At 54.0% G+C, this 27725-nt stretch overlaps 1 protein-coding gene across 1 annotated transcript in view; it reads right to left on the bottom strand.

The window, feature by feature from the left end:
- The window catches only part of TPO (thyroid peroxidase), a 48263-nt gene that overhangs the window by 13100 nt on the left and 7438 nt on the right, over positions 1 to 27725 (bottom strand). The window contains exons 2-12 of the mRNA XM_082356508.1: positions 25677 to 25761; positions 23276 to 23445; positions 20704 to 20836; positions 17033 to 17162; positions 15258 to 15464; positions 13508 to 14023; positions 8772 to 9024; positions 8053 to 8223; positions 5366 to 5603; positions 4647 to 4855; positions 3859 to 4029 (exon numbers count right to left, since the gene is read on the bottom strand). Coding sequence (XP_082212634.1) covers positions 3859 to 4029; positions 4647 to 4855; positions 5366 to 5603; positions 8053 to 8223; positions 8772 to 9024; positions 13508 to 14023; positions 15258 to 15464; positions 17033 to 17162; positions 20704 to 20836; positions 23276 to 23445; positions 25677 to 25761 — 2283 coding nt within the window. The remainder of the gene's footprint in view (positions 1 to 3858; positions 4030 to 4646; positions 4856 to 5365; positions 5604 to 8052; positions 8224 to 8771; positions 9025 to 13507; positions 14024 to 15257; positions 15465 to 17032; positions 17163 to 20703; positions 20837 to 23275; positions 23446 to 25676; positions 25762 to 27725) is intronic.

Here is a 27725-nt window from a genome sequence, read left to right on the forward strand (position 1 = left end):
GGCCCGCAGAGCAGGTGGACGTGGCGAGTCCCCCGGATGAGGAGCGTGTGTGGCCCCCGTGGTCTCCTTCTGTCGGAATCCAAAACCACGACCGGACCCCAGGTTCCCGTTTCCAAAGAACATGCTATCTTTTCTGGCCAGTTTCAGGGAAGCAGCAGCAGAATATGTCAAAAGAAGACATATGTCCTGAATACGTGCTGTACAACCACTTCACATTAGCAAACGTCACACGCGCGTGTCCTCGTAGGTGGTCCTTGTTCTGAGGGAGTGAAGTGAACGTGGGCTCAGCCTCCGCTGCCGGCTGAGCCCCTCACTCCCTCCTGGACACAGGACTGCAGACAGGATGTTTAAAACAAAGCGGGTTCCTTCTCTCCCGGCTCTGGAGGCCTGAGGTCCAGACGTGGCCCTGCGCTCACTCGGAGGGAAGCATCGTTCCCGGTCGCTCCCGGCTCCTGGGGCTGCTGGCCGTCTCCGCTTCCTCAGTCTGGCTGCATCTCTCCCATCCTCCGTCCTCACATGGCCGTCTTCCCTCTGTGCCTGTCCTCCTCCTAGAGGGACACCAGTCCTACTGGACCAGGGCCCACCCTGATGGCCTCATTTGAATTTGATTGCACCTGCAAAGACCCTATTCCTAATAAGGCCACATCTGAGGTCCTGAGGTTTAGGACTTCAACATAAATTTCTGGGGGGACAGAATTCAACCCCTCTCACTCCATGGTCAGGTTCTTCCCATCAGAAGCCGGAGCGGGGACTGTAGGCTCCGGTGTCCTGGTCCGGGGAGCCCACCCAGAATGTGTGGCAGCCCCACACGGTGGTGAGGACCATCTCAGGCCTGTGTGTCCCCAGATCCCACGTCAGTCTGCACCATGGCCGTGGCTCCCCCTGCCGGGACAGGTTACCTCCCAAGGGGAGCTGAAGACCACACCCCCGGGCCCAGCTACAAACATCTGCACGATGTTCCACTTCCCTAAGCACATCTGTGCCGACGGCAAACCTCACTCTCCCTGTAGGTGCAGAAACATTTCTTTGTGTTCATTTATTACAGAACCTCTCGGCAATAACTGGAGCGAAAAGCCATGGACACGTCGCTTTTTATCCGTTCTGAATTCACGACTTTAAAGCCCTCGAAAGAGACTCATTGCACTCATTTGCTAATTTTTTTTTTAATGTGATGATTTTTGGGGCTAAGCAGGATTGGAGCCGAGAAGAGAGAACGCGTCTCCTTAGATTTTGTGGATTAGATGCTCAGTTCAGCTGTTGCTGCCCTTTCTGCAGCCGTGGACGTGCAGGTGGGCGATTCCGCTGAGGACGGGCTGCAGCCCTTCTGTCACATCAATTCACAGTGGAAGCAAAATTCCCTCCCTGCTACATTCCAGAGCCATTTTTTTCTTGCAATTCTGGGCTTAGAAACTTCTAGTAGAGGCATAGATGAGGCGAAAAATATCTGTGTAAAGGAGCGAGTGCATTTGTACCGGGGGTGGCCCTCCTCCGGCTTCCTGTCATACACTTACTTTAAAGATGTTCTGCCCTAATTATCGATGTGTTCAGACAAAGACACGGGGCTGTATAAACAGTCAGCACCCTCCTCCCTGGTCCTATCTCGCCGTGCCCACGTGACCGAGATTAAGGAGCTCCTGTCTCCATGGGACACTTACCAATGTCGAAATAAATAGGACCCACTGATGTTGAAAAGTGGGTTCTCACTATTCACACAGCTCTGTCACTCGCGTTTTTCCTTAGTGATGTACTGATACGTGCCTTGCACATGCTTTCAGGGAGCGGTTAGCTGTTAGTATGAAAAATTACGTTAGAAGAAGACAGGAGGTGGGAGAGAGGGCTGGGAGGTGGGAGGACGCTGGGCGTAGAAGAGCGATGCTGGCCTCGTTTGGAGCATCGCTAGAGCGCAGCAGACCTCCCTGGGGGAGACAGTCTGAGCTGGGAGTCGGAGCACATCCAGGGGCAGTGGGGGAGCCCGAGGCGCTGACCCTCCTTTACTCTCCGGTTCTAAGCTTTTCTCCTTTTTTATTTGTACCTTGTGGACCCCAGTGAATAGAGCTTCGGGGTCATAAATAGCTAGAACAAATAGCCAGCATGAGGCAGCATAAAAGGTCCAGGGGTTCATTCAGTAAAGATGGAAGGCACACACGTGACGTTTATGCCTGGAACACGCAGGGCACTCACACCCCCCGGGGCTCGTGTCCCTGTCCTGCCGACACCAGGGCCACAGCCCTGGGTAACACGGACGTGTCAATTTTGCACCAGCACTAAGTGGAAACAACACTAAACACTTCCAGATTTGTTGTACGTTTGCTCCTGCAGGATTGTCTACAGAACGTAACTATGGGAGCAATAAAAGCGGTGGTTGACGGAAATAACAGATGCATCCGGACGTCACCGCACGTCCCAACAGCTGGGCTCCTGCCATGTGAGGTTCCTGGGACGTGACTCTCTGGCAGGACTTGCCCGGCCTTCGCCTCAGCTCCGCCTCCTCCGAGTCCACCGTCGTTCACCAGCAAACCCCAAAGAGATGTGTGAGACGCCCGCCTCGGCTCCAGCCCACGTCCTCCTGGTGCAGATCTGGGCGTGCGAAGGCTGCCTTAGCCGCTTAAGCAGGGTTTTCCAGCCCAGCGTGCTAGCTTTGGCCATAAATTCCCTCAAACCCTCAGTTTCTGACCTTCTGTTTCCGATCAGCTCCCTGTGCCGTCCGCTCTTCTCCAAGCTGTGGCCCGGACGTCGCCCTGGAGCCCCTATTTCTTCGCCTCCTCGTCCTTCTCTCTCACCCGGAGGGAGCGGCCTGGACCTTCCTGAGCCTGGTGCCCCGGGCTGAGTCTTGAGGGTCTCCGGGGCTCCGGCCTCTCCTGGGCTCTTCCTTTATTCTTCAGAGTCTAGAGGTGGGTGTGGCCTCTGTAACTTTCCAGGACACATTTTGGAGTCCCCAGAATTGAAGTGAAAATTTTGTTACTGGGGTAAAACACACATAACATGAAATTTACCAGCTTAATGATTTGTCCATGTGCCTTTTGGTCGCATTAAGTACGATCACATGGTCGTCAACTATGACCACCCTCCATCTCTGGAATTTTTTCATCTTCCCAAATCGAAACTGTAGAACTGAACAAGTTGGGCCTTGTTTTCATTTCTTGCAAACCAGCCCGATTCTTGCATGAGTCCATCTCCTGCTCCTCTCGGGTCTTCCTAATGCAGCTTAGAGAGAAACGTGAGGGAGCTTCTCCCAGGGGACGAGGGAGGCTTCCTGCTTCTGCCTGCGTGGTCCCGGTTCCGGGTCCTCCCAGGTGGAGGAAGACTGGGGCCCAGAGCAGGGAGGAGGGTGAGGTCTCCCTGGAAACGGGCCACCGCAGGTGGGGGGCCTGCTCTACTGATGCTTCCTGTGGAAACACTTCTGCTTCATTTGAGCATTGGCTCTGCAAGCTCCTTCCTACAAGCCTCACTGAAGTTCTAGCCTCTTCCTCCTCCTGTCCTTCCCTGGTCACCCCGTGGGCATGTCGTGAGGTGACCGTCTTGGTGCTTCATTTTCTAGAAAGACATCGACTTAGGAACATGGGTCACTGGGGAGGGGATACTTTATTTCCATGCAGAGAGTTCCTGGAAGATAAGTATATTCGGAGACACCTTCGGTTGAATGACATTTGTGTATGTTTTTATTTGGGGTTTCCTTTCAGTTTTTCTTTAAATTGAAGGATAGTTGCTATACGGTATTATATATGTTACAGGTGTACAGTATAGTGATTCACAATTTTAAAGTTTATTTATTTTTAAAGGACATTTATTCTTAATTTATATTTGAAAAATGCAGACTCCAGGGTCAAGTCACGAAAAGACACCTGTTAAACGACTGACCTTTACAGACCGGAGGCTGGGAATCCCATCCTCGGCGGGTGCAGGCGATTTGCTCCGGCCCTTGGAGCTGGAATCCATGGCGACAGGAAAACACCAGCACACGCTTTCCAGACTCCTCACACAGCAGGAAGTCCCCGTCTTCCACTTTGTCCGGGAAGCCACAGGCATCCTCTGGGCCAGGTTGACAGGTACATACAGTCAATGCCGGACCCCTTCCTTTGCCCTCCTCTGGGGCTGCATCCCCCGACTGGCCTCCCAAGGGGCTCACGTCGGCAATCTCCTTCCCTCCAGGTGGGACACAGCACGGGCCCCTCTCAGCACCGACCCCCTGCAGCAAAGTCACGCCTCTAACCCTTCCCCACGTATCGGCCCTGACCAGGCTTCCCCACCCACCCCAACAAAACTGCTTTAATTGAGGGCGACCACGGTCCTCGCTGCACAAGGCAGGCTGGATCTCAGCCCCTCTCCTCCTCTGACCACAACGGAGCTCACCGTCGCCCGACACTCCAGAGGCTGGGACCCGAGACACAGTTGCCCCGCTGGCAGGTGCAGGCCAGTGTGGTCCCCAGGAGGGGCCGAGGGGCTTCGCCTCAGACCCACGCCTTCCCCACCGAGGAGGTCACGCCCGGGACCCAGCAGGGCGGGGAGGCTCTTTCCTCCCCCCGAGAGGATTTGAAGCAGCTTCTCCCAGAAGCTGCGCTCCTGCCAGGAGACCCCGTCCTTGACCCTGTAGAAGAGATGCCCCCGTCCTTGACCCTGTAGAAGAGATTCTCCCGGTTCGCGGTTACCTGGAGGAGGGGCCTCCCTCCACGCGCCCAGGTTCATCCCCGGGATGCTGTCGCATGACTCGAACTCCTGGGGCCACGTCCCGACCCGGAAGGCATCGCGCGGCACGTGGGAGAGGCCGGTGTTGTCGCAGATGACGCGGGACAGAGAGTGCCGGCCCAGCTCCCGCCTCTGGGCTTCCGTGAACACCGCCTGGTTCTCCCACCAGAACCTCCAGGAGGACAGACGTGAGGACACGTGAGAGCCCGGTCCCTGCCACGCCGACCACTCCTGCCCGACCTCCGTGCCCACGCCCCGCGGCACTGGAGGCCAGGCGCACCCCGGGGAGGAGAGAGGCCAGGACGGCGCCGGGAGGACCGTTCCTTCCGTTTAGGGACCCGGTCAACCCGCTCGGCCGCACTGATTGTCCCTGGGTGCAGAGCTGCCTCTACGACACGAGTGACGAGGACAGAACCCAGCCTTCGGGAGGGCCCCGCGCCTGCCCTGCAGGACGTGCCCGAGGCCCCCTCCCCGCAGGCGCTCCTCTGGCCCCATCGCCAGGGCATTCGGCTTCTGGGAACCCGTCTCACTCTCCTCCCAGGAGGCTGCATCGCTGACCAAGCCCACAGCTGCTGACGCGAGGCCCCGGAGCGCTGCTCCCCGCCACCCAAAGCCCCCTTCCTGCGCGGGGACGCCGTCGCCACCGAACGCCCCCTCGTCCCCGCCCGCCGCGGGCGCCTACCGGTCCCCGTCCCTCAGCTTCCTCATCTGCTTTCCGATGATGCAGGCAAACAGCGGGCCAGTCCGCGCCCCGGGGAGGACTCTCTCGGCTAAGCCCCCGAGCCACACGTCAATGTTAGCCGGGTGCCCGTACAGGTCCAGGATCTTGTCAGCCACGCTCCCGTTGCTGCTGGTGGCTCTCAGGTCGGCCCGGGTCTCCAGCCTGGACAAGCCGCAGAATTCCCGCCACTCATTGTAACCTGTGCGGGGAGAGGGCCGAGGCCGCCCTACTCGGGATCCGGGCGCTCCACGTCCACCCCTCCAGCTGTGGGCCATCGAGACCTGGGGCTCCGGCCACAGGGTCCCCGCCGCAAACCCACCTCGCAGCCCCACGGCCTGCAGACCTCACTGTCGGAATATTCCAGCACGGGTGACAGGGCCTTATTGAGAGTTTGTCCACAAACGAGCCAGGCATCATGCTTGGGGACAAGGCTGAACCCCACACACCCGAGTGGGTCACACTTTTACCCACTTCTCGTCTCTGCTGAGCAGTGAAGCCAGGGCTCACCTGCCATATCCACGTTCCCACAGGAGCGGCCAGAGCACAGGCACCAGCACCCCTCCTTCCACACAGGCACACACACGCACACACGCACAGACACACACGCACAGACATACATACACACAGACACACGCACACACAGACATGTAGACATACAGACACACACACACAGACACACAAACATACAGACACACACACACACAGACACACACACGCACAGACACACATACAGACACATGCACAGACATACAGACACACACACACAGAGACATACAGACACACACGCACAGACATACATACACACAGACACACGCACACACAGACATGTAGACATACAGACACACACACACAGACACACAAACATACAGACACACACACACACAGACACACACACGCACAGACACACATACAGACACATGCACAGACATACAGACACACACACACACAGACATACAGACACACAGACACACACACAGACACACATACAGACACATGCACAGACATACAGACACACACACACAGACATACATACACACAGACACACACACAGACACACATACAGACACATGCACAGACATACAGACACACACGCACAGACATACAGACACACACGCACAGACATACATACACACAGACACACGCACACACAGACATGTAGACATACAGACACACACACACAGACACACAAACATACAGACACACACACACACAGACACACACACGCACAGACACACATACAGACACATGCACAGACATACAGACACACACACACACAGACATACAGACACACACGCACAGACATACATACACACAGACACACACACAGACACACATACAGACACATGCACAGACATACAGACACACACACACAGACATACATACACACAGACACACACACAGACACACATACAGACACATGCACAGACATACAGACACACACACACACAGACATACATACACACAGACACACACACAGACACACATACAGACACATGCACAGACATACAGACACACACGCACAGACATACAGACACACACGCACAGACATACATACACACAGACACACACACGCACAGACATGTAGACATACAGACACACACACAGACACACAGACATACAGACACACACAGACACACGCACAGAAACACAGACATACAGACACACACACAGACATACACACACAGACACACACACAGACATACAGACACACACGCACACACACAGACATACAGACACACGCACACATAGACACACACAGAGACACACACACACATACAGACACACACGCACACACACATACAGACACACACGCACACACAGAGACACACACACAGACATACAGACACACACACAGACACACAAGCACATACAGACACACCCACAGACACACATACAGACATACGCACAGACATACAGACATACACACACAGACACACACACGCACACAGGGAGAGCCACAGAAAGGACCACGTCTGTCTGACTCTGGGGCTGCAGCTCCCTCCTCGTCTCTGCCGCCCCCAGGACCCGCCCAGCCCCGGCCGCTGGGGACTCAGCCTCCTCGTCCTCCTCCTCCCTGGTGTCCACCCTGACTGCGCACCCAGCCCCTCGGCCGTCTCTGGCTTTGCTGGGCCGCTGGTGCCCCCATCCTCCCCCTCCGCGTCCCATGCTCTCAGGGGCCGCCTCCTCCAGACCCGCCATCCCTCCTCGGGCGATGGCGCGTGAACCCTTGCCTTACGCGCCACCTGGGTCTGACCAGAACCTGGCCAAGGCTCCCCGTCATTTCCTCTCTGGTTATGTGCTCTGCCGTCCGCGGCCCTTCGGCAAGACTGGGTCTCGTTTTACGCCCGGGGCCTCAAACACAGCAGACCCCCGACAGAAGTGCCGCATAAACGTGTGGACACAAGGAAACGCATTTCGACTGGGCCAGTTCCCCGCAGGGCGCGGAGGCACCGGGACACAGAAAGGGTGGGGGGCTCGCGTTCAGACTAAACAGAACTAGAGGAAAGGATCCCCTATTTTCCAGTTAGAATGGGAGGGGCTACAGAGGCTTTAAAAGCCACTTCTCAGACGTTGGCAGTAGGTCTGAGACACATTAGAACAGCAGCTAAGCTGGCAGCTCCCGCAGGAAAGGAAGCGGGAGGGCCCACCTGGCAGGCCGTGGTCCCGGCCCCTCTGCAGGTTGATGGCCGCCAGGTCCAGGGTCCCCGAGTCCGACAGCACAAAGAGCCCCTCTGTCAGCTCCGCGTTCATCAGCTGGTCCTGCACCTGCAGCTTGGCCGCTGTCGCCAGCAGGCCCCTCATGATGGGGTCCACACCACCTGCAAACAGCACAGGGGAGGGATGCGCTTTCTCAGGTGAGTCTTGGGGAAACAGGACAAGGTCTCAGATCGTCAACTACGCTGGTTCTGAACAGATGTCTCTCATAATCTCAGGAATTCACCTCCAGGGATTCCCAGGTTTCCTGGGCCCTTAGGGTGCTGCCTCGTGGTGGATTCGCCCCGTCAGGGCCCCAACGGGCAGGACCGTGACGTGTGTCTGAAGGAAACCAGGATGGAGCCTCAGGGGTGGAGGTTTTGTGCTTGTTTTTCAGCAGCAGAAACGTTACAGTTGAAGGAGGTGTTTGCTGAGTCTAAAGCCTGGACCAGTGAACAAGCCGCAGCCTGGCTGAGGGAGCCCAGGGCCGCCCCTGGGAATTCTGGAGGCTCAGAAACCCCAGAGAAAGTGTCTGATGACCAGTATCACTTTTTAAACCTCTTCGGATGCATCTATTTTCTCCATGCCCGCTGCTGACCCGAGCACCTCCGGCCAGCGGGCAGGTGACCGCACACCTGGCCCCCCCTCCCGAGCATGGCCCAGGGGCGCGCACCTTCCTCAAGGAGCCGCCAGGGCCGGAAAAAGGCGTCCCGCAGCGGCAGGAGCCCCAGGCGCTCCTGGAAGCGGACGTCTAGCCGCCGCACCAGCGGGTGCACTGTGGCGTGTCCAAAGCGGAAGGCGGCCGTGGAGAACACGTTGGACACCGTAGGGTCCACGGCGGGGTCGTAGCCCCTGTAGGGGCCCACGTGCTGCCCGAAGGCCTCGGGGCCCAGGATCTTGGGGACGTAATCCCGCAGGGTGATGATCTGCAGAGAAAGGAGAGTGGGTGGGAACCGGGGCAGGGGAGCCCCTGGCTGGATGCGGGGTCACAGTCAGAGCGATGCCGGGTTGGGGGGCTTCTTCCCGCACAAGCCTGGGGGCTGCTGCATCTGCAGAGCTGTCACCGGGGGTCATGCCACCTGGGGGCACAGGGAAGCAGGAGAGCAGGTACAGGAGCACCACCTATTCCAGATAAAGTCCTGAGCTCTCGGCTTTTACGGGGTTGTACAGGGCATGTCAGAGACGCCCCCAGACACCCTCCCGGCCAGGCCAGGCCACGGAAAATGAGGGGGACCCTCAGCGCGTGAAGACGAACCAGGGAGGCTGCCGCCCGCCGCACTCTTTTAGAAACATGAAAAAGTTTCTGTCCAACAATCAGCCCCCTTCACTCCCACTTCACCTACGAGCCCTCCGTTAACACCAGGACCTAAAGCAAAAACAAGAAATCTAGTCCCTTCGCTGGTTTTGGGCACCAGAGGCTGAAGATTTAGATCAAGGTGAGTTGCAACCCCATACCCCCCCCTTCTCAGCTATGTGACTCTGAGAGGTTGACCTCTCTGAACCTGTTTCCTTTTCTGGAAAAACCCCTTCCTTTGAGTTTTTGTGAGAATAAAAAATATACATGGGTTTATATGTATGAGATACATGGTATTATATATAGACATTCTATCGAGTACATGTATATATTGTATACTGTATGGCTTTATACGTATCAGACATATGGTATCATACGTAGACATTATACGGAGTAGATGCGTATATTGTATATAGTGTACACCGCCATGCACGGATAACTCCTTGCCCCCAGGTTTGAAGGAAATGATACACAACCTGAAGATCATATACGGTCGGAATGGCTTCCACGAGTTAAAATGTAAGCAGGGACCGAGATCCCTGCGTTATTCCTTTTTTCCCTTCTGAATTGTCTCCATCAACACTTGTTAGTTCTTTGTAAAAGCCAGAGAAATACGGCGGGAAGGGACCATCTGCAGTTTCAATGGGAAATGATTTCGTGCCGTGAGTTTTATAAATGAGTCTAAATTCCTACTTTCTGTTCCAGCCTTCAGTGACGCATGGCACCGTGTACAATGAGGGGACAGGCCCTGACCCTGGGGAGGTGCCTTTATATCAGAGGATGAAGTGAGAGACAGGGATACAATTGCTAATTTGACCAGGTCTCTGCAACAAAGGCTCAAATTGAACTCCTCTGAAAGGATTTTGGGTTTTTTTAAAAGGCTGTTCGGGAGGTTACAAGGCTAACTACACACCCAGGACGGTGATGGGCCCGGGGGCGGCCGGGTCAGTGGGCACCAGTGTGGCCTCAGGCTCTGCCTGTGCAGATCTACTCCCCGGGGGTAACCTGCGGTGACAGCGACTTCCTCTCCTGTGAAACGACAGTAGCACCTGATTCCTTGATCTGTTCCTAGAGTTAAGTCAGAGAATGACACAGGCTGACGTGCCCTGTCAATGGTAAACCAGGTGCAATCACGGACCTTGTCATTTCTACTTGCCACGTGGTCCCAGGAGAATTTCACGCAAGGGTCTGCTTTTAGGTTCAATAGCATTTCTTTCAGCTGTAAAAATCAGGGTCAAACTGTCTTGATATTTAAGAGACTATTTTGGTCCATGAGCCACATCTAAATGAAGAATATAAACCAGTAGGAAAGATTCTATCCTAGAGGGAAAGGTCTTACATTTCAGCTTCTGGGTGCAGGAAGGGAACGTGTACCGTTCTCAGAAACAACATGAAAGTAACAGCAGAGCATGTGCGTCCTTGTGGGCCATCCCTTCCAAACGATGGAGTGTGCCTTCTAAGTGCACAAGCCTCCGAGACCTGGGCTGACTGGAACGGGGGCCTGGCTGGGGTCCCTAAACCGAGGTGTCATCCCTGAGCTGGTTCACGGGTCCGAGCAAAGCACCCATGTGCCCGGCCGGCGTTCGAGCAGAGTCAGGACTTGATCACACAGAAGCAGCCGCCAGCTCACACCACCAGCCCGGGGCTGCAGCCGTGCCTTCTCCCCACCCCGGGAGGGGACCTGGCAGCGACTTCCATTCCCACCAGCGTTCTTCTCCGATGCCTTCTGCCCCCAGCAGACGGGAGATCATCTCTCTTCTCCGCCAGGGACGCGAGACAACTTCAAACTCAAGTGGGAAGCGTTTACTGGTGGATCCTCCCCCGCTCCTCTAACTCAGGCTCGACCTGTGACCCCAGAGGACGCAGGGGCTGCCGTCACAGGCTGGCAAGGCTCCTCTCGCCCCCGAAGCAGCTACTTCAGAGAGCGGAGGGCGCCCTCCAGTCCAGCCCACACGTCTTCCCTGCTCGACCTTGGAGCACAGCCCCCATCACCAGTCTCTCGCGATCTGATCTGAAATGTGACTGGAAGCGATTTTGCCGAAATGCCTGGACCTCTCCCCAGGGTGAGGGCTGCAGCCCTGTTTCACTCTGATCGGCGGGGCCCTAACCCTCCTTTGGAATTGCCAGGCCAATGCTGAAAACCCTCCCGGCGGTTCCTCACCCGCCGCGGTCCAGCGAAGCGCTCCTCCCTGCCCCTCCCTCCCGCTTCTCAGGGCCATGGTCGTACTTATTACCTCACTATATGAGAAGCACAGGAGCCACATGACGTTATTTCCAGGCCAGCAGGGGTTCTCGGAATTCTCGAATGCAACCACCTCTAACGTATGAGTCTAGGGCCGCGTGCACCCACATAACCGCCCCCCCCCCACCGTCCCCACGGTGGTCGTGGAGCCTCTTCTCCGGGAGGGTCCACATGGATCTGAGACCCAGCCACTCAGCTCAGGCCCCTGCGCCGACTGAGTTCTTGTGCGTTTAAAGAAAGTTTAAGCAACATCCCGGCTCTTGGGGACACAGCAGGGCAGGCCTCCTGGCATTGCTCCTGGGATATGGTCTTCGCTCATGAATTCACACTGTGAAGCACCTCTTAGAGCCAGGCTGGGTCCAGGTGCTGGGAAGTCTCCCTGGACTCCTTCTCTGTCTCCCTGGAGCTTACATTCGGGGGAGGGGCACAGACGGAACCAAACAAAACATAGCTGGGTGGTGACAACAACCCGGAAAGAGGCATGATCCCGGGACTTATTTCACCAGGGAGCCTGCTGAGGGAGAAGGACGGCTCGGAAGTGGGGACCTCATCCTAACATCTCCCGACTGGCCAGGCCACTCTGTTCAAGGGGGTCAGGTGAGGGCTGACGGATGAGGTCCTTGATTGTTACTTAAAACCATCACAAGACTTCTGGCCATGCTGCACTCAAATTCCCCCTTCACAAATTCCTGTGCCTTTCTTTTTTTATCAATCCTGTGTGTTCACATCTGTCAGCTCGTTTACACTAAGCTGCAGTGTTCATCCAGGCAGCAGGCAGACTGTCTGTGTGTCAGATGCCCGGTTTATAGTCTACCTGTCTACCTACCGCACCATGAACACACATGCACACACACACACACACACACACACACACACACTCCACAAGCCCACTCATCCAGGGCCGGGGCTCACCCAAAGCACCCTGGTATTAAAACACTGACATCCTTCCTCGGCGGGTGAAGAATCACAACCTCCCAACTGCTGCCCAGACTCTCCTGGATCACGTCCGAGTCCCCCAACCCACCAACATCTATGGGGTGGCGCCAGGCACAGCAGGGCTCTGTAGCCTCTGCTCTAACTCCTGGGTGCCTGGGCCACAGGGGACCAAAGGTGGGCAAGGGACAGACAGTGCCTGGGGACGGCCCATCCCATCATGTGGTCCCTGTGAGAACCTGGACAAGACCCAACTTCCTCTTTTGTAAAACAGGACTTACAGGGTCACTGAGGGGATGAAGGGATGCTATCAAGGGCCTGCTGTAGCGCCCAGATCAGAGACACATGACTAGCAACCACTGGTTTAAAACAAGGCACTCCACCTTCATAACAGCCCTGTGAGACCAGTGGACTTACTAAGGTTATTTGACGGACATAAGTAGTTTTTCCAACATCGCTCCATTATAACTGGCCAACTTGACACTCCACCCAGTATCCTCTGAGTCAAGATTTAAAATATCATAATAAATCCTTACTTTAACTTGCTAATTTGCAAATCTCATACAGATTGTTTTTCTTTTCATTCCCTCCAAAGTATCACAATACCAAAATCACTGGTGGACACCCATCTGAAAGGGTCGCCCTGAGGATTACATGAGTTAGAACCCTCAGAGCACTTAGAATGGTCTGGATATCAGGGGAAGACCGGAGGGGCCGTGCCTGTTCCTACTGCTGTCAGTCTCCTGGTGGGGTAATCACCGCCAGTCCCTGGGCAACCGAGCAGCTCCCACGGGAGCGCCAGGGACCCAGTGCTTCAGACGGGAGCGGGGTTAATCTCCACGCGGGGCGTCCACCCGCAAGGCTCTGAGCACCCAGGCGGGGGGCCCACCAGACCCCTGCACGCACCCCCGCGGGGCGCCCGCGAGGCCCCTGCGCGCACCTGGTGCAGGGCGCCCACCACCTTGCGCGCCTCCTGGTAGGCGGTGTCCGCGCTCCAGTGCGCGTTGAGGGCCTTGAGCGCGGCGGCCAGGCGGTTGTGCTCGCGCAGCCACAGCGTGTGCAGGGCCGCCAGGGCGGGGACCTCGCTGGCGCGGCCGTCCCCCGCCAGGAAGCAGGGCGCGCGGGCCCCGGGGGCGCCGGGCCGGGCCGCGCAGGCCGGGGGCGCGGGCGGCGGCGCGAAGGGCAGGAAGGCGCGGCCGGCGTCCCGGAAGCGCGCGTTGACGCGCAGCAGCCCCTCGGCGCTGGTCCAGTTCCGCAGCCGCAGCTCCGAGGCCGGGGAGCTGCCGTACACGGTGGACGCGTCCAGGAACGAGGTCAGCCCGTTCATCTGCTGGCGCGGGTTCGCCCGGGACACGTTGCCGAAGAAGGCGCCTTGGGTCCCGGAGCCGCAGGTGGGTGACGAGCGGTAAAAGGGCAGACAGGCGGTGCCCGCGGCCGGCGAGGCGTTGGCCTGGAGCTGCGGGAAGGGCACGGCCGGTCAGCCCGGGTCCTGGGCCCCCTCCTCCGAGACACTAGGCGCTCCGGGCCGCCCACCTCCCTCCAGCACCGGCCGCCCTCTGCCAGCGCCCCAGGGGCCCCGTCCGCTCTTCTGCGGGCAGCCCTCCCTCCTCCCAGGGTCTGGGCGATTAGACTGGTCGGAATTACCTTTGCTCTGACTGATGCAGCCGTGCGGTGGCGCCCACTTCCCCCGTCCCCCCAGGTCTTCCTTTTGGTGTGTTCTGCCTTGCCTGGGGGGCCACCTCTGCGGATGCCAGGGGTTTATAGTCTACCTGTCTACCTACCGCGCCATACACACACATGCATGCACACACACACACACACACACACTCCACAAGCCCACTCATCCAGGGCCGGGGCTCACCCAAAGCGCCCTGGTATTAAAACACTGACGTCAGCTTCCCACCAGGCAGCTCCTCCTCCCTGTCCGGCCTTCCTAGCTCAGGGCGCCACATGCGCGATCGCTCGCTGCTCAGCCAAGGTTTCTGGAATCAACGTGAGTGAGGACCCCAGCCCCAAGCAATCTTTTCTCCTAGGTAGAAAATGCCCCTTGCCAGCCTTGGAGATATTTTCTTAGGAGGAGTAATTAAAAACCCTACCTGTATACCTCTTCCCTTGCAGGTCGGAGGGAAAACCAGAACAATATTAACAGACAAAAGTTCTGCAATCTCTGTCAAAAGTCCACGGCGCCTGCTCTGAATCTAGCGCTTGTATCCCCAGTGGTTTGTCTGTTAGGCATGCACGTGTGCCAAGATTCAGGTCAGAGTGTGTTCTCTGCTTCGCTATTTGTGACGGTGTAACAACAGCAGCAAAACTGGAGACAACTCCGGTGCTCGTGAGTAAGGAGGTTTGGTTAAGTCAGTCATAATGCAAACACAGTGGGGTAGGGAGGGTCGTAACAACCCAGCCTCTGTCCGTTTAATGAGCCGGAGAGAAGTGTAAGAACTATTGCCAAGTGACCCGTACCGGGTTCAGGACGTGCGCATAGTAGGACACAAAAACTGTAAGGTATAAGCGCACACACACATGTAATCTTCTACACATATATGTGCAGGTAACTTCTGGCAGGAAACACAGGAAATTCATAACAGCTGTTACCCCCTGGAGACAGGACCAAAGGTGACTTGTGTCTGAGTTTTGAAGACGGCACCTGTTAGTTTCATAGTAAACATGAGGAAGTTTGAAAATTCTACCTGTATGGGAAAACACGGGCTTCGGTTCTCACAGGTCTGCTGGCAGTCGGCCCCGCCCCCGAAGGCAGCGAGGCTGGCGCTCTGTGGCGTGAAGGCCATGTCGTGGTCAATGTACTGTCCCCACGCCATCAGGAGGTCAGAGTACTGGCCGTCCTCCGTCACAGCCTCGTTGGAAACGTGGATGACCTGCCTGCTCACCTCCCGGACCTGGGCGGACACAGCGGCCGTCACGTGCGGGAGGCCGTCCTGCAGGGCCGGGGGAGGCAGACCCCTGGGGTGGGGTTAGCCCGGGGGCTCAGGGCTCCGCGCCCGTTCACAGGACGCTGGCACTCCTGGGGCAGGATGGGGTCCCTGGAGGCCCCCGGCTCTCCTCCCCGACACGCACGGGTGGTGATTTAGGGCTGAGTGTAGTTTCCTCACTTGTAAATAAACATAAAAATGCTGACCTCTCGGGACTGTCGTGGGGATTAAACTGAGTCATCTAGTGATTAGTGCCATTTAGTCCTCGACCTAGAGAGCAGGGCCTGGGGCCCAGGGGCAGAGCCCTGAGCCCGGAGGGTTGTTCCCAGGCCTTGAGGCCCTGTGGCGGTTTGCCTGGCCTGAGTCAGAATTGTTTGGGATCAGTGACTTCTTTTCTCCTTTCCATTTTTTTTGTTTCTGAACCAGGACGTCTACAGCTGTTATCCCGTGCCCGTCCCACCACTGCATTTTGGGGGCAGGCTTGCTTTCTGGTTTCATAGGCCCCAAAGGAGGGGAGTTTTGCCCCAGGAGGGGTCACACCTAGAGCTTCCCCATCCCTGACTCAGATTATTCAGAGGATGAGATTTGGGGGTCTGAGAATGGCGAGATTTAGATCAGGTTTGGGATTTTGAGTTGATGCTGTAGTGGGCTGAGACTCTGGGGGGCCTTGGGATGGGGTAAATGCAGTTTGCGTGCGGAATGGATATGACTTCCGGGGTCAGAGGGTGGACTTATAGGCAGGGTAATGGCCCCTGAAGATGTCCATTCCCCCATCCCTGGAGCCTGTGAATACACCGCATGGCAAAGGGGACTCGGCAGATGTGGTTATTTTAAGGACCTCGAGATGGGGGCGAGCCTGGATTCCCAAGGGGGTCTGATCTAACCACGTGGGTCCTTAGACTCTGAGACCGTCCTTGACTCAGGGGAGAAGAGGCGCAGAGAGACGCAGCCTTGCTGGCTTGGGGAGGGGGGATAAGCCGAGGAATGTGAGTGGCTCCCCGCTGGTTTATTCACTGAAGCGAGCAGTCGAATTGGGGACAGATGACCCAATTTTGGACCCAAGTGATCAGTAGATCAGGTGGGTTTGTTTGGCAAATGGCTTGCCTCTGGGAGTATGTAGCGGTGACCATCTTTGCCACTTAAATGAGAGAATTAATCAATTGTACGTGTCTTTGAACGTGTCTAGTCTTGTACCTATTTGTAAAGAGTCGAAAGCTGGACGAAGCTTAACTCTGTGTTGTTCCCCTCACTGGCTGAGTGGCGCTGATCTGTCAGAGCCAAGTTCCCGAGCTATAAGGTGAGGAGCCCTTCTCCACCCCACAGGGGCCGGGAGGCCCATCCATCATATAGGCGCCCGCGCAGGGGCCTGCCCTGTTGAGCGAGATCTCCTCAAAGCCTGCCTCCCTCCAAGGTGAGGGGAGGTTTGCTCCGTTCCGGGAAACCGGCTCCAGCCCCGTTTCAGCGGCACTCACCGGGGGCAGGGGGAACCCGTTGTACCGGAGGCGTGGGTTCCAGCCCCGTTCAGCGGCACTCACCGGGGGCAGGGGGAACCCGTTGTACCGGAGGCGTGGGTTCCAGCCTCTGGGTTCGCTGATGCCGTCCTCATAGGCGGGGGGCAGCCACCTGGCCAGGGCTGTGTTGGCGGCTCCCCGCCTAGGGTGGTCTCTGTGGAGACAGCGGGGCTCCGTGTTTGAGTCGAGGAGGGACGGAGCAGCAGGGCCGATGCCGTGAGCTGTCCCCAGGGACACGGAGCGGCGCCCCTGGGGCGACTGTGGGGGGTGAAGCCCTCTGTCCAGTGGGGACCACACGCCCCCGTGGTGCTGAGACGCTTCCCGGGCTGTAAGGGCGCAGGTGGTCTGAGGGAGCTGACTCCCAAAGCCCGCATGCACGTGCCCTCCGCCCTCAGCGCCGGAACCTGGGGCGCCCTGTCCGTCCATGTGTCTCCCACCTTCACTGCCCAGTTTCCCTGCGTTGCCTCTGAAGGCTGCGTCTCACTCGGGAGCTCGCCGTGGGCACCTCCCTGGGGCTCCAGACAGAGTCACACCTGAAACCCCGCCGTGCTGAACGTGCTCCCGTCAAAGCTCCTACAACCACCTGGGCAGGATGCCCTTTCCTATCGCCTGTATTTACCTTTAGGACAAAGTTTCTGCGAGAAAGTGGAATCTTTGGAACTTGCTGAAATGTCCTAAATTCAGAAGTGAGATGGTTGTGTAAATACACTTGTTTGAATCAGAAATAAGTCAAGCTTTTTCTGAGAGAAAGTATCAACAAGTCTCACTTGGTTCACGGATTTGACAGAGAGCATGGACTCAGCCAATTAAGGTAAATGGGAATGTTTTCCGTAAGCAGACTGATCTGCAGTTTCATTCTATTGGTCAAAATATATTTTGACAAAAATATAAAGTGCATGCTGAGGCAAAGTTGTGTCTAATGATATTTTGATTTTACAGACTACTTTCGAGCATGACTTTTGAGTCATGCAGGTGCCTCTAAGTCAAAGGGACCGGTATCAATAAGAATCAGTGTGTCCCAGAACTGTTTCCAGCAATGAGGAAATGAGAGACAAATGATTGGTAACTAGTCCTTGTGCAAATCACATATGAATAGTAAATATATACGTATGTGATCACATACGTAAATGTATAAAATAAATACATGACTATGTAACATTTAGAAAATACAAGAATAAAATGCCTAGAGAGCATACGTAAAAGTAAAGGACTATGTAAAAGGAGAAAGTAAAATACTTTAATCATAAAATAGCCTACATTTAGAAAAAGACCATCAGACAAATTAGAATGGAAATGTTAGTTCAAAGACAAAAGAAAAAAAGGGGAATTTTCTGTTAGAGAAAAATTTGTTCTGTTTTTTAAAAATGGATTATTTGGGTACAAAATTCTCGTGGCATCCAAGGTCCCTCGGCCTTTATCAACACATCCCTATGGCAATAATAGCCATGGGGGTGTTTGTTTGGTGGCTGCAGAATCTTCCAAAAAGAAAGGAGTGAGGCTGGAGTTTGCAGGTGGACAGGAGACAACTTTGCTGGGCTCTTTGAGGTCACGTAGCAAAAGCATTTGAATTGGAAAAGATTGGGATCTAGGCTTTCTAATATTCTTTCCTGCATCTGATGTGTGGACACTCAGAACATTTAGGGAGTGAAGTCTACAAGAATCGTGGCAAGCTAAAGGATTTTTAAAACTTTGAAAGTATTTGTAAATATAAATACTGAAGAATTAGTTGGTTTGTTTTGACACTAAATTATTACACCATTTGAGACATAACGTCCACCCATCATTCTTCTATAAATGGGACTGGTTTGGATGCTCTGCCCAGAAGTAAAGGAACCGTGGGCTGCTGAGAACTTTCTAAGCTCTTGTTTGAGGCAAGAGCCCACAGTTAAGGCCGGGACGCCCCAGGGCTCCTGACGCTGGAGAAAAGGGACTTTCTTGCTTCTGTGGCTCCTCCCAGCCCTGCTGCTGTGTCCGGGGCCACTCAGGAAGGACGAGTAGCAGTAGGTGATGATGGTTACTTCTGCATGTCTGAAGGGACAGGAAATGGGGATAATTCTAGTTGTAATACTCCGTTGGTCTCCAGCACAACCAAAGTGGCTTAATTTGCAAAACCGTATGGGACAGTAGTGCATTTAATCAGCTGCAGTCAGTCAGGTTTAATGCAGCGTTCTGGTCTGTTACGGTTGGCTTGTCTTTATTGAAATTCCATAAAGTGCGGCTCTTTCACTCAATTAAGAATAACGAGAATGTTAATTTAACTGCTCAGGGGATTGGTTTTGTTTTTTTGTTTGTGCTTTTTGCTGATTGACTGTCCTGTTTCAGCAGCTCCTGGGACATCACACGGTTTCTGTGACCATCTCACCCTCTGGTCGGGTCAGAGCCCAGCCTGCTGGGCAGGACCCAGGGGCATCATGTGGGGACCTCGCAGCCACCAGGCGGGCCCCCTCCAGGCTTCCGGCATCGCTCTCGGATGCTGCTAGGCTGGAACAGAAGACCCGCGGCGGCCCCAGGGGGTCAGCTTTCACCAGCACGTGGTTCCTTTAGTAGATCTGGATTGACGAGCACATTGGAAATGGTCGCAAAGCTGACAGCAAGCAGGTGACGCGTCTCTGGAGGAGAGTTTCACGAGGGGGACAGGTGTCTGCTCCCCCCGCGGCTCCGTGTTACTGGGATTGGTTTGAAACACCAGCTCTTCTCTCTCAGACACCAGGCAGCTGAAAATCTGCTCTGGGGGCTATTTTTATAACGAGTGGATGTGTGAACGTTTGAGTTTGGTGTGGGCAGGTTTTGAACTAGCAAGTCTGAGCCTGCAGAGAGGATCGGCCACCTTGGGGCCGATACTCAGCGGCCCTTGTGTCTCATTTATAAAACAGTTAGCGAGGCTTCAAGGTGGTATCACTGGAGTTTTCTGAGCAGGTGTATTATGCTTGGGGCAGAAAAAAAAGTATGAAGTCCCTGCTGGTCCTTTGGATCTAGGTCCTGTAAATACTGTGACACGAGATTCAATCGTCATCACGGAAGGGAAGAAAGGGACTCGGCCTCCACCCCCAGCTCCCTGGAAGGTGCGTCCCCCAGAGCCCATCAGCAGGGGGCATTGGCTGCCCCCTCCTCGGCGGTGGGGCTGAGAGCGGAGCCGGGAGGGGGGCCGTGGGCAGAGGAGACCCCTGACCCTGGTCCTGCCGTCCATGACCCCACATCCACCTGCAAGTACAGTTTCCCCGGAACACGGCACATGGGGCTCTGGGGGCGCCGGGGGCCCAGAGGTGGTTGGGGTCTCCTGGAATGTTTGGGGGTTGCCCGAATGGACTGACCTTCCGGAAAGAGCGATCAGAGTATGAGACGGCCTGAGTCGGTGGCTGAGAGTGGACAGCAAGTACACAGAAAAAGAAATGGAAGAAAGTTGGGATGACCTCAGGGACACCTGGGAAGGTTTACGATTAGCATTGCTGGTGAAAGTGGTACCTGGCTACCAGGGAGCTGAAGACCTTTAAAATCTGCGTCTTATTAAAGATACACACAGAAGTATTGGAAACACGGGCGTAAGGAAGAGGCTTGACCAGTTCTTAATATAATGGAGTCAGTATTGTACACTGTCTTTAATGAAACCTCAAACAATCTATGGAGACTCTGCCCTGATGGCACCTGCCATGTTCAAGTACAACCTACAGGTGAGAGCGAGGGCGCTGCGGAATTACCTGTTGTTGCAGGCGCCCGTGATGAGCCTGAACTTGTTTGCCAGGCAGGTGTTTGGACACCTGGGGGGAAGCATGTAGGGCTGGCATCCGGACAGGTGTGCAATCATTTTCAGTAGGTCTTCTGATAAAACATCTAAAGAACAAGCACCAAAGCTTCAGCCCTCTGTTGTAATAGCAAACCTACCCGACCGGGTAAACGTTCTAACGTGACCGGGATTCACACAGACCCCTCCTCATTCTTTGCAGGAAGCCCTTCCTTCTCCTTGAAATCAATCCTCTCTCATTTAACCCCCTTGAGTGTCCTCATAGCTAGGAATGTGGGGTTTAAAATTTATTTTTGCTTTGCGATCTTTCAGAAAAGCAATTTTGAGAGCTCTGACCCCGGAGGTAAGCACTTCTCAGAGGCATCTGCAGCCTCGCCTGTGGAATCTCCAGTGTTTGCCATGCTGCTCGGCTGAGGCTGGGGGCCCACGCCCTGACCTCAGAAGACGGCGGATACCTGGCCTCTATCCTCCCCGCAAACCCTACCTCAGTCAAGTTTCCTAACGGTATCCGTGTGTCCATCTACAAAACCCTTCTTTTTTCCTTCATGTTGATGTTTGGTTCCTTCTCATAAATCTTTCTAGGTTAGGGCCCCAGGAAACAGTCTCTTATTTTTTGCCAATTTTGTTGCTGTTTATTTGACAAATCAAAGCGAGGACCACTTTCTTGGCTGTTGGTAGAAGGAATCACTGGTTACTCTCCAAGGTGGTTTGTATAAATCTTCAAAGATAATGCCATAAAACTGGCCAGATCCTGATGAAATCAAGATAGAAAAACACTGGAAGACACGCATCCCATTTTCAAACTAGAGAGAAACAAAACTAGCTTAATTAATGTTCACTGAACAACCTCTATGGAATGACTGCATGTGGACAGTTAAATGAACCTTAGACTACAATTTTTATTTAGTCGATAGAGAAATACACATTCCTTAACAAGGTGAGTACAGAGGCTTCGTACCAGGAAACGCTCAAGCACATACGAGAGTATAACAGACAAAGTCCATGAGAAGAACCACAATAGGACTTCCCTGGTGGCGCAGTGGTTAAGAATCCGCCTGCCAATGCAGGGGACATGGGTTCGATCCCTTGTCTGGGAAGATCCCACATGCCGCGGAGCAACTGAGCCCGTGCACCACAACTACTGAGCCTGAACTCTAGAGCCCGCGTGCCACAACTACTGAGCCTGCATGCCACAACTACTGAAGCCCGTGCGCCTAGAGCCTGTGCTCCACAACAAGAGAAGCCACCGCAATGAGAAGGCCGCGCACCGCAACGAAGAGTAACCCATGCTCGCAGCAACTAGAGAAAGCCCGTGTGCAGCAACGAAGACCCAACACAGCCAAAAATAAATAAATAAATAAATTTATTTTTTAAAAAAAGAACCACGATCATAGCTATGTTCATACAAAACCAATGTTAGGAAACATCCCTAGGGGAGGGGTGCCAACATTTGATTGTAGATACTGTTTGGTGACGAACTGATGGGGAAACATTTGGATCCTTTCATTTTACTAATTCTGAAATTTCTAGATTGGCCATGCTGATAGTGGAAATAATAGAAAACATCTTAGACTATGGGGTTCTTCAATTCTGCACCACAGCCTGGCCCAAACCCATCAGCCGAATACACCCGCAGACCTGGGCAATGGCCCTGCGACTCTACACTGTGAACCCGAGGCCGGCAGGACCTCTGACTGCAGTCACTGCGACCAGAGTCCCGGCTGCACGGAGACAGGATCGCGGACCAACAGTCCTTAGAGACAGTTTTCAGCTGCTTCAATAAAAACATTTCAAATGGATCTTTGGTTGCTATAAAGTTGATTAAACTTAACTTCTAAGTTTAGTATCTGAGAATTCAGGTTAATCCCGATTTAGCTGCGTCTGTCTTATTCTAAAAGCAAAGTAAATCAGCATTAAACTAATCTACAGCTAATTGGGCGGGAAAACTCAGAGACCAAGTAGCTCATGGCACCACACTGAAAAAAGTCTCCGTAAGTTTTGGACTTAGAATTATGCCTGTGATCGAAATCACTTTCACTCAGTATCTTAGTGTCAACGGAGCCTTTGATGGGATGCAGCTCGCCCCTCGTGTTTGCTGGTGTGCCTGTGGCCAGCCGAGTGGACGGCCAGGGTGACTGTCCCATCTCAGGGAAGAGCACGCTGGCTCCCAGAGACCTGAGCAGGACCCTGAGGCAGTTTTCTCAGGAGAAGCGGGGCCGCTGTCCTCGTCTCCCTGGAACACGCTGCGTCCCACAGAAGTGAGTTTCCCCCAGGTTTTAACCAGGTCGGTCGGGGCCTTGGAAGTACCCCTCAATCATTTCATACCACAGAGCGGGGCGCTTAGATCATTGAGCTGGTTCTCCAAACCCGATCTGAACAGCAGAGAAGCAGTGATTTCCCAGACTAACAAAACCAAACTACTGAGCCTCTTAAAGAACCGCTCATTTGTCCTGTGAACGAGTGGGCATCGTGCCCTGCGGGGACCCCCCCCCCGGCCCCTGACCTGCCCCCCTCCCCCGGGTGCTCACCTGTGGGCGGCCCAGGCGGTGCAGAGCCTAGCTGAGCCCTCCTCATCGCCTCCTGCACCGACATCTCCATGACGTCCGCCGCCCGGGACGCAGCGCGGCTGGCGGGCTCAGGGAGTTTGGAAAAAGACAGAAGCTGTGACGGAGAAATGATTTCTCTTTTGTGGAGGTTTCTGGGCACAAAGAGGAGATGTAAAGTCAATTATTCTTTTATGGTGTTTGGTAACTTACTAATCAATCACATGCACCTTTACTTAGTACCTGCCAGGCGACAGGCAGGTGGGGATTCAAGGACCCCGTCCACAAGGACCGCGGGATTTAGTGAAGGGATGGGACCCAAGTGTAGACAATCTGCCAGTGTTGAAAGGCGAAGAGAATGACCAACGTTTGTCTTTTACAAACTTGCATAGCCAACTCATTTGGTCCTCATAACGGCTGCGTGAGATCAACCTTCTCATCAAAGTCCAGTTAGTAAATGGGTTTGCTAACGTTGCCTGTACATCTACCATGCATTGCCATGAAAACTAAACTAAGTTGGTTTCAGAACACTTTCTGACAGTAGCCCATCTGTGTATGTTTGCCGCTGATTCATTCTTCTTGGTCACTTTGTAATATACTTAAAATTTTTGTTGAGATAAGGTCGTCTCACTTTTTATGTTGATGGTTTTTCTAGCTTATTGTGAAATACTGATTTTTAGTGTTATTTAAGGAGATTTTAAGTGCTAATTAATGTTTCACTGAGAATATCACTGTGGATAAATAAATTGATTATGTAACTTGAAAAAACAACCCAGTTAGACGTGAGGGTTCCAGCTGTTGGATGGGGCTCTGAGAGCCAGCAGCCTGTCCCGGTCCCAGACCAGATGTGCTGAGGCTGTGACCGGCTGTGTCCGTGCCAATCAGGCAGCTCACGGCACAGCTGAGCAGGTTTTGGCCCCATGAGATACGTGTTGGACTTTAACCCGCAGGACGGTAAGATAATAAATTACGTTGTTGTAGCCACTGAGTTTGTGGTGATCTGTTACGGCGGCAGCGGCCATGGGCTCTGGTCCTGCAGAGGAAGCCGGGTCTTTCTAGGAGGACAGGAAGCCTGGCCTTTACTGGAAGGAGTCCTTAACCGCGCGTCGGACAGTGAACAAAGCTCTGTCTGCCAAGGCTGTTCGCTGTGTAGACACCCTTGGAGAGCCGTCTGGAGAGAGGCAGCCGGGGCCCCTTCTCAGGAGAGCTGGTGTATTAGAAAACAGACAGGATCTTCCTGGGCCACCGCCCACCAGCCCCCCGGGCCCTTCCCCAGGCCGCGGCCGGAGCCCCAGGGCAGCAGGAGGGCCTGTGCCGGCCTGGAACTCACCTCCCTGTTTGCTCAGGTCTCAGTGGGGACAGACTAATTTCAAGGTTTCTAGTGTTTTTCTTCTGCTGTTACTAAAATCCACTGTTCAGCACAGTCAGCGAGTAGCCTTTGTTTCAACATTTACGTTTGACATGAAGCCTCCAGGCCACAGACTTTGCAAGCGGGTCAGTTCCCCCTCGGGAGAAAGCAGGTCGCCTCAGGAGAGGACGGTGCAGCCCTCCGCTGCAGGGGGGTCCAAGGAAGCTCAGTGCCTTCTCTCCACGGGGGTGTCAGCAGCTCTTCCCCTTTTTCGTGAATAGTTGATATCACAGTCGGGGACACACTAATAAAGTCAGACTTCAAGAGAAGATTTCTTCTTTCTTTCCCCTTTGGTTCAAGTCTTTATAAAATAAGCAAAACTTAGTTGCAGCCAATGTGGACAATTGGGACTTTTTCTGGTGGGAATAATAGAAATTTGAAATAAACCGACCTCTGCCTTGTGATATTTTGTATCTTGAGACCTTAAATAATTATTAGTCAGCTTCCAGCAAAATAACACACTTGTGAAGATAAAGCCTGCTTTTTAGATTCTTGTGTGTTTGTCGTGTTTGCTTTACAAACATCTAATGTGAGACTATAATATTCTTAATATTGATGTCACTTTTATGTCTAAAACGAAGGTGTTTCTTAATGATTTAAAAGGAATGGGGGGCAGATTTAATTCCTAGGTAAGGTTACAGCTGTGTCACAGAGCCCGGACGCTGGGGCCGTGTGTCTGGACCCCTCCTGCCCCCTGGGTCTGAGGCCAGTTCTGCAGGAACCAGGCTCCCTCATCTGTCTTTTGAAGCAGGATGTATTCAACCCTGGCTGCATCACCGCCCTTTGCTCTGTTTTGCTAGAGAGGGAATTCGAATACGGGTTCTCTCGGTTGTTTGCGTGTGACCCCAGAAACGAGAATAAGCTCGCGTGAGTCTCAGCCCCTAATCTGTAAGGTGGAGGAAACTGTGAAGAAGACGATGGGCAAATCCGCTAAGCCCCGGGAGCCGGCGCTCCTCCTTCCCACTCCCGGGACGGTACCTTCTCATCGTGGAGTAGGCGGCCTGGTCCACCAGCAGCTTGCTCGCCTCCACGATGCCCCTGACTCGACACTCCTCCGTCTCTCCTACGAACGAAGCATCACACCGTCAAACGCAAAGTTCGCAAACTCCCCGCCACGTGCAGCTGGATGTAGTGACAACCACGCGGCGTCTGGGCCCCTCCTCCGTGGGGTCCTGGGTCCGTTTCCCCATCTCAAGTGAGTGTTGGTTCCTCGCTGGCAGAGACCCTGGGGATGGGGTGGGGAGGGACCCAGCACCATCCTTACGCGGGCAGCCTGGCCATTCCTACTTCTCACTTGCCCCAGCCACCTCCAGGGATTCTGAATAACTTCTTTTCTGAGCGTTTTAGTTACCTAAACCAGTGGTATAGAAAGTTTATAATAATAGTTGCCTATTTTAACTTGCTCATTTAAGAGAAGATAAATGACTCCAATACACCTGCAGTTTTCAGTGAAAAGACCCTTATTTTTTATTTTAGTTTTTAGCACTTGGCATGTTTAACAAGTTCTGTGGTATAAATGTGTTTCCCCAGAATGCGTACGTTGACATCCTAGCACTCAATGGAACAGCGTCAGGAGGGGGGGCTTTGGGAGGTGACGAGGTCGTGAGGATGGAGCCCCCATCATGGGGTACCTGCCCTAGTATAAGGGACCCATGAGCTCCTGCCCCTTCCTCCAGGCGAGGGCACAGTGAGAAGACCCCGTCGGTGAACCAGGAGGAGGGTCCTCACCAGAATCTGAAGGTGCTGGAGCCTTGATCTGGGACTTCCGGCCTCCAGACTGTGAGAAGCAACGGTCTATTGTTTATAAGTCCCCCAGTCCATGGTTCTGTGATCGCAGCCCAAGTGTACTGAGACAATAATTTAAGATTCCATCTTGGGGTTAAAATGTGAGGTTCCAAATGAATATTATAAAGTAGGCGACTCCTTCCAATAATGTACACAAGTAACTTCTGTTACTAAATTACCTTTTGCATAATCAATACTTCATCAAAGGAAATGCATTCATTTCTAAGAATAAATAGAATATCAGAATGTTCTTGAACGTTACACATCTAAATAGAAAGAAAGCTATTTTTAAAATGGTAAATTTCCATATCTTTAGAATTACGTGGGCATAGCGTATTCCAGAAAATATATTAAATTCCTAAGCAAATTTAGGAGGATTAAGTTACCAGATAGCTTTTGTCCTAAAATTTAACGGAAGATTTTGTTGCAAGAAGAAGTAAAGGGACTTGAAACTGTAAGAAACGTTTGGGGGATTCAGACGGCAGGTTCCTGGGAGGCGGAGAACTTATCAGAGTACATCCTGCACCCAGGAGCCCAGCATGGGGCCTCGCCCTCGGTGGACCCACAAGGCACCTTGAAGGACGGTGGGGTTTCACCTCCAGCCCCTCAGTGTCCTTCCCCAGCCATCAGCGCATGTTCCACACCGTGACTCCCTCTGGTCCTTTCTCTCTGCCCCCTCTGCTCCTCCAGCCCCGGGCTGGTGGAGGGCACATGGGGCGGAAGCGGCCTCAGCTCGGCCGGGTCCAGGCCGCCACGGCCATGGGTTCCTGCCGTGGGGTCTGAAGCACACGGCGGGCATGCGGCACAGGAAGGGGGCAGAGCGGGGGAGTCAGGGGGACCCCAGAGGCGCCACCAGCGTGGGGCTGCAGAACCCGCAGGAGAGGCCGGCCTTTTCAGGGACCCCTGCCCTGGGGCTGGAGGGGATTTCACTCAGCTCTCAGGACTGGGAGCCCCACGAAAGCTCGGGGTTTAAGGCCCTTGTGACCTTCATGTATTTCCTTTCGTTCCCGTCCAAACCCTCCATCCACATTTTTGTTTCTGAGGTCAGCCTGGCCCTGCATTGGCCGAATGCACTGACCCCCCTGCCTCTTAGGTCTCCTGCAATGAGATCAGCTGCTGGCTCTTCACAGGCACTTGGCAGTTATTTGAGAACGAACAGATTCAGTAAAAAGAAAAATGTTTATCTGTCACCACTATCTTTGGAATTAACAGTTGCTAGACAGATCCTTCCTTTTCTTGACG

Source organism: Balaenoptera borealis (genome assembly GCF_965194805.1).
Source record: "Balaenoptera borealis genome assembly, chromosome: 15".
NCBI lineage: Eukaryota > Metazoa > Chordata > Mammalia > Artiodactyla > Balaenopteridae > Balaenoptera > Balaenoptera borealis.